Here is a 7,037-nt window from a genome sequence, read left to right on the forward strand (position 1 = left end):
TGTGAACGTTCACATTTAAAATGTAATGTGAACGTTCACATTATGTTTTAAATGTGAATGTTCACATTTAAAATGTAATGTGAACGTTCACACAAAAAGATCGGATTTTTTCAAAAAATCACAACTGAGCATTAAGACCTGCAGTGTGAACGTAGCCAAAGTCTGCCTCAGTCTGCACCTGTTTTTTTCACTCCGGGCAAAAAATGCATTTAAACCAGCTGATGTTACCAAGTTTTAGATCTCAGTTTGTAGTTTCGTACACGAAAATAACCTGCATCACAACTTTTATACTGCAGTCAGAGCAAACGTGATCTGAGCAGCGTCTGCCTGGTTCACATGTTCATGTGGACAGCAGCCGATGTCTCGGTCGACCCCTACTGTGGACAGCTTACATATGCATCACTGTGTTTATGAAGTAATCTGATTACTTTTGGGTCACTGTTGATGTAAAATGATTCGTTATGTGACGACTAAATATGTCAGTGCATTTGTTGCATTGATACAGCTTCAAGTTATCGTATGAATCCTTAAGACGTTCCTTATTTTAATGCAGCGGTAAGACTGATTTCAAAATGTTTAGAATTTATTCTGGTAATAATATGACTTTATTCTCATAAGATTAAAACTTTATTCTCGTGATTTAAAAAAAACCTCATAGTTTTGCTTTAAAACTTGGTCGTAGAAACCCATTTAAAGTCTTGGATAAGCTTGCTGTTCCCTTGACTCTAGTTCACCCTCTTCCAATTTTTTTTCTTTTAATTAAAATTTTTTTCAACTACTGTACACATCTACAGCAMCCCTAAATCCAGCCTGATCATCTAGCTGAATAAACAAGTCTTTATAAGAGTGTGGTTTAATAACCGTCTAACTGGTTCATTAATTATAAAGTGGTTAAAAAGAGTGAAGGGGGCGGGGCTTTAGTGATTTGTTTCGAATGAATGTTTATTATTCGTGAGAACATGACAGAATGTTTGTTTTCCACAGGAAGTGGGAATCACCGGTACTTCATGGGTTATCTGTTCTTCCTGCTCTGCATGATCTGCTGGATGATGTACGGCTGCGTCGCATGTAAGCTCCACACCTCCTCTGTCCTCTCCACCCCCCTCCACACATGGCAGCTCCTCCAATTCCTCCTCTTCCTCTTTTTCTCCGTTTGTTTTGTCGGCAGACTGGCGGGTGCACTGCGCTACCAGCTACGCCAAGGATGGCTTTTGGCTCTACGTGACGCAGATCGCCTCCTGCTCGCCCTGGATCTTCTGGATGTTCGTCAACAGCATCTTCCACTTCATGTGGGTGGCCGTGCTGATCATGTGTCAGCTCTACCAGGTACGGCGGCCAAACTATCCCCGCACGAACCAAGAGGGCGGACTGGCTTTGAACTGGTGTGTTTTTTGTTTTGTAGATCGCTGCTCTCGGGATCACCACCAACGAGAGGATGAACGCTCGAAGATACAAGCACTTTAAAGTCACGGCCACGTCCATCGAGAGCCCCTTCAAGTGAGTCGGGGTTTCACTGATCTGAGTGGAAACGTCCGTCGGAAAAGCCGTAACTGTTGTGTTTTGTCTTGTAGCCACGGTTGCATCAGAAACCTGATAGATTTCTTCGAGATCCGCTGCTGCGGCCTGATCCGACCCGTGACGGTGGACTGGACCACGCAGTACACAATAGAATACGACCAGACGTCCGGCTCAGGCTACCAGCTGGTGTGAAGACGGACGGGAATGAAGAAAGAAAGAGAGGGAGGGGGGAATAAAAGAGTGGATGGATCATTAAAAGGAAAAAGTTTTGGAGCGACCCCCACCCCCCCCGTCAGCATTCATATCTGTTCTCTGGAACGCTTGTTTTTGGTTTTTAAAATGTCAGTTTTTATGTTTGTGGCTCATCTCTTCACTGCTGATGAAGACTTTGGGCCAAGAAGCATGCAGTTACTGGGCGTCCCCCCCACCTGCCCCCTTACTACTATTACTACTATTAACCTCCACCATCAGACACCGCCTCTCCTCTCCTCGGCTTGTTGGACGGTGTTTTGCTGCCAAACGCAAACGGAGAGAGAAAAAAAAGAGGTTTTTCAAAATAAAAGCTTGTCTGTTCCGGAGTCTCGAAGCTGCTCGGCATTATCAAAGAAAACAACGCCGACACCCCCCACCCCCCCCACCCCCCCAATCTCATTTAAGGTGCCCCAGCTGATGATGTGCTCTTTTTTAATGAATCATGTCAGGACATTAAAGGAAGATTAAAGAAACGGTTATGATAGGAATAAGGGAAAGTCCTGTTTTTTTTTATTTACTTTTTTTTTTTTTTAAACGCTCTCGACTTTTAAAGCGGAGGATTAGCTGATTTATAAGTGTTTTCGCTTCCAGGTGGAGCTGCTGGAGGACTTCCTGCTTCTCCCGCAGGGCTTCCTTCAGCACGTTCCACTGTTAACATCCTACAGACAATGTGATTATATTTATTTTAAATCTATTTATAGATAAAGTAACTAGAGCAGTCATTTTTACATTTCACATCGTTTTAGCTGAAGAGGTTTTTTTTAAGGAAGCCCGAGAGAACTCCAAGTGGTACAGTGGGTGTATTTATTATGAGAAATAAGGAAAGTTTACAAAAAAAAAAAACCCTTCATTCCGAGTGTTTCTCTTTTTGAAGCTGTAAAGTCTTATTTGTTTTGTCTGCCTACAACATTGCACTGATTGTTTTTATTTTTAAATTTTCTGTGTGTTTTGAAGAGAAAGCCCAGCAGCTGCGCCTCACACCAACACTTCCATCATTTGCAGAAAGGAGGAAAAGTGAACAGAAAAGGGGCGGGGCTTGTTGGACTGTTGTAAAGAATGTGTATTTGTACATAAAACTCAGTTTGCTCCTTTTTAGTCAGTGTTCGTTAAAGATGCTCCTGGACTTTAATTTAATTTAATTTTTTTTTTTTTTTTTGGGGTTGAAGTTTTCCTTCAACCACAGACAATATAATCCATGTATGACTGTAGCTTTTAGTGACGTCCCACTCTGCTGTTTATATGCATTTTGACCTCCGAAGTACCTAAAAACTGCTCCCGACAAACTCCACTGCATGTACGATACATGGGACAAGCTGGGCCTGCCCCCCCACCACACCACCTCAGTTACCACGGTGACAGCCCAGCAAGCCACGTGTCTGTATATAGTGAATGTTAAATATATTTGCAAGTACTTTCCTGCATTATGTCCATATATTTTCTTTCGTTTTTTTTTCTCTCCAACTCTTTAAATCCAGTGTGTTACGTGGAAGTCGTCCTTCGGTTTGCCAGACTGTTTCTCAGCTGGGCCATCCTGTGCAAGTGTGTAAATATATCTGAATGTTACATGCTTGTGGACTTTATTATTCGTTTTTTTTATTGTCATACATTGCTGGGTTTGTTATACCACTGGATGTACAAATTGTAAAGCAAAGATACAACAAAACTAAGGCAAAGGCCTTTTTTTCTTCTTTTTTTCTAAAAGTAGAAATGTGATCATGCAATAGTTTGAAGGAACGGGAGGTGGTTTATCTTCTAGAGGCCTCTGAGATGTTGGGGCTCTTGTGTTTGCATCGTGGTTCCATGTTTCTGAGCTCCACTGAYGCCACTGCTGTCAAACGAACACAACTCGCACCACGGTGTAGCAGCTCCACTCAGGAGAAGAAAAGTGTTATTTCTCCCTGTTGAGACTGAAGTTAAAATATTGGCAGAAAAAAAGTGTCTTTTGAGACTAAAGTGGGAAAAGTGATTGAGCCACTGGGTGAATTTTAATGAAACTCAAAATAATTATTAGATATATTTATAACAAAGTATTTATATATATTTAGTTAGTCTCAAAAGATTTTTTTTTCAACATTTACCTTTAATTTTAATATTTGGGACTGAGTTTTCCCTGGGTGGTCCTAACAAGCTGCTGAACATCTGGCCTGGTCCTGGTTGTGTTTCATATCTGACCTCTTCAGTTTGAATAATGCCTTCTAATGTGAGCTTCGTTTCCTATAGGCTGATGTTTTGGGTTTTCAGGGGCTCATTCAGGACTTCATTTCATTTCAGAACCTTTTCAGTCCGCAGTAGTTCTTCCAGCAGCTCGTCCTCTCGCCCTCACCGTGTCAAATATTAGAAGGAACTAAAAAAATAAAGCACATAATCATCTCCAGTGCCTCTCTGCCCACCTCCAGACACCACTGTAACTCCGCTTCAGATGTAAACATGGGCATGGTTCAGTTTTAATGGCTTTAATAATAAAATCCAGTCAAACGTCATCACTTTGTGTTTTATTTGTAACGACGGCGCTTTCAAAGAGAAACGCCAAGATTGAGAAACGTTCCTGCCTGTGGACGGGATTCTGCTGAGTCATCACTGAGCGTGAACCAGAGCTCCGGCTCCTTGGCCGTAACCAAACCCTTTGGGTCCGAAGTTCTTGGCGTAACAAGCTGGAAGGAAAAATTAAAAAAATATATTTTTACAAACTGCAAGATGATGTGAAAATCTCTCAAATCACTAATCTGTGGATTCTAATAATGTCTCAACTCTCGCTGTTTAAAAATAGTTGACCAAAACTGAAAACATTTTTTCCTCATTTATGAGCAGCAGAACAGGTATTATATAGTTTAGCATTTTTATTTTGAAAATCAAAACTTCAAAATAAAATGAAGTCAAATAAAAAGTATTTTTGAACAGTTCAGGATGAACCCTGGAGGATTAATGTAGCATTTTTGTTAGACAATCAGTCCTGTTTCGAGACCATTTCTGCAGGAAGATTGTATCATAAATTTTAAAAATTTCTGAAAAATTCTTGGGAATTTAATTTTTTTATTTGCCTACGATGAAATCCCATTAATATCTCTGCTGTGAGGCAACAGTTCTAACCACTGATCCATCCCTCTGTGCTGGCCAGAAATACCTACTGTACATTTTAAGGTAYGAACTGCACAAGAAGTGTGACGAGAACTAAATAAATAAAATAAAACTGCTGCCAGTGACTCATCGGGGACGTGTGTTAAACTCGAGGCCCGCAGGCCAAATGTGGCCTAACAGCATTTYATGTGGCCCACGAGAGCTTCAAAGGTTTATTGACGTCTAAAMATTTAAAGCCAGAAACTACATCTCCCATAATGCATGCTGGTTATTTTACCCTCGGAATGATGGCATCCCACCACGAGCTGCACAGTTTTGCTGYAGCCCAGTTAAATAGGGAAGTGGGAATTTCCCATTTGCAAATCTAAAATTTAAGCTGGAACACTCTTCCAGTGGGAATTCCCTATTGAAAAGTGGGAGAGTTCCGAATTCAAGACAGCAGCTACTCATCAGTAAGTAAAACTTTTACTTTTAATGGTATTTCTGTAGTACTTATTGCACACTTAGTCATACATGTAGTACTTTTCAGTGTTTATAAGGGGACGTGTTAAAACGTTTCTATGCAGGAAATGCCATGCTCAGTTATTATTTGTAAGTGGAGACAGAACCAAAGCTAATWGCTAGCTAGCTTTATGCCTTCCAGTCCCGTGCAGATGTCTCTGACAGAACCGTCTGAGACAAAACCAGACTGTTTACTGAAGAGTTGAGCTTTTAAAGCCGAGATGCAGCGTCTATCAGTACACTGCGCTGACGTCTGTGTGTCTTCTGTTTAACTAAACAGTCTGACCCGTGGTGTGGTGAGAGGAAGCATTGTGAACGTCAAACTGCAGATGTTTCTCAACAGCTGCTAGCTGCACATTGGCTGATGTCATGCAGCCAAACAAACACATACAGTGTAACCTTTATCTGGCCTGACAACGTGTTTATATACAGTACTTCTGATCACTTCCAACTGGAAGAGCAGATGACTACCTCATGCTGGGAAAACAACTCATCCACTAAATAAGCTTTTTTTTATTATGAACAAGCATTATCAATACATAGGTACAAACAAAACTGMTGACTTTTTAAAGTTTTTAGCTGACAATGATTTTTATACAGAGGCTGTGGTCACATAAAAACTGACATGAATGACAACCAGATGTTTCTGACATTTACAGTTTTAGATTTCTTTCTGAACAAGTTCTAGTTGTTTCACAGCAATACCAATATTTGTACATTCATATCTGAGGCCAAATTWTAGCCATAGGTTAAGTGAAAGGCTGCAACGTTTGCCTCAGGTTTGTCAGATTTTATATTCACAAGTAACTGATTGGATTTATCAAGCCTCATAGACAAATATACYTGAGTATCATCAACACAACTGAAAAATGATCCTGTGCCGTCTAAAGCACATTTGCATAAAGTTAAATATATTCATCCGAACTCTCAAACTTGAGGAACTCCATGACTCTGGAAACATAAGTATATTCATAAATACCAAGAACAAACTGGAATCTAACAGATAAAATTGTTTAAATATTAAAGCTGTACTGTTGCGTTCCTGCTTCAATTTCTTTCCGCATGTTTTCATCCAGYCAAATGACTTCAGAAACTTTCTGCTACTTCAGCAATTCATGRCTCAAAACGTTGGGCTTGATGGGGAATAGTGTAACTTTATAATTCAGTTTTAAATTATGATTTATCTTACAAACACAACATAATACCTCCATTTACTTACTCTAGTTATGTCTTTTTAGCTTTTAGCTACTGTTTTGCTAATTTAGCTAGTTTTAGCATTCAGCTTCAATAGTTTTTATCAAGTTATTAAGTATCCAGTTGCAATATTTATGATTTAGCTTCAGGTTTGCCATACTTAGCGTTTAGCAACAGTTTTGCTAGTTTAGCTAATTTTAGCATTCAGCTTCAATTGTTTATATTTAGTTTAAGCTGTATAATGTTTTTCTAATTGTAGCTTTTAGCTATGRTGTTATATTTATCTTTTAGCTACAGCCAGGTTTGTTATACTTAGCTTTTAGCAACAGTGAATGTTTTTAAAAGTTTTTAGATTTAAGTATATCAAGTTTTTGTAAGAATTCATAAATGTGACCCAACATATAGAAATGAGGATTAAGTCAAATTTGGTCAAAATGACCTAATTACATTTTCAGATTCTTGGCTTTAAAAGCTACATTTTGATACCTGGATCATTC

The 7,037-nt window shown here is 39.5% G+C and overlaps 2 protein-coding genes across 3 annotated transcripts in view; one reads left to right on the forward strand and one right to left on the reverse strand.

The window, feature by feature from the left end:
• The window catches only part of zdhhc17 (zDHHC palmitoyltransferase 17), a 41,896-nt gene extending 37,646 nt beyond the window's left edge, over positions 1-4,250 (forward strand). Inside the window, exons 13-16 of the mRNA XM_014015591.1 lie at positions 985-1,068; positions 1,169-1,326; positions 1,403-1,497; positions 1,572-4,250. Coding sequence (XP_013871045.1) covers positions 985-1,068; positions 1,169-1,326; positions 1,403-1,497; positions 1,572-1,710 — 476 coding nt within the window. The 3' untranslated portion in view covers positions 1,711-4,250. The remainder of the gene's footprint in view (positions 1-984; positions 1,069-1,168; positions 1,327-1,402; positions 1,498-1,571) is intronic.
• The window catches only part of csrp2 (cysteine and glycine-rich protein 2), a 23,054-nt gene continuing 20,260 nt past the window's right edge, over positions 4,244-7,037 (reverse strand). For both annotated transcript variants that reach the window (XM_014015617.1, XM_014015616.1), the window contains one exon: positions 4,244-4,421. In XM_014015617.1, the coding sequence (XP_013871071.1) occupies positions 4,345-4,421 (77 nt within the window). In that variant the 3' untranslated portion in view covers positions 4,244-4,344. The remainder of the gene's footprint in view (positions 4,422-7,037) is intronic.

Source organism: Austrofundulus limnaeus, unplaced genomic scaffold (genome assembly GCF_001266775.1).
Source record: "Austrofundulus limnaeus strain Quisiro unplaced genomic scaffold, Austrofundulus_limnaeus-1.0 Scaffold132, whole genome shotgun sequence".
Classification (NCBI taxonomy): Eukaryota; Metazoa; Chordata; class Actinopteri; order Cyprinodontiformes; family Rivulidae; genus Austrofundulus; species Austrofundulus limnaeus.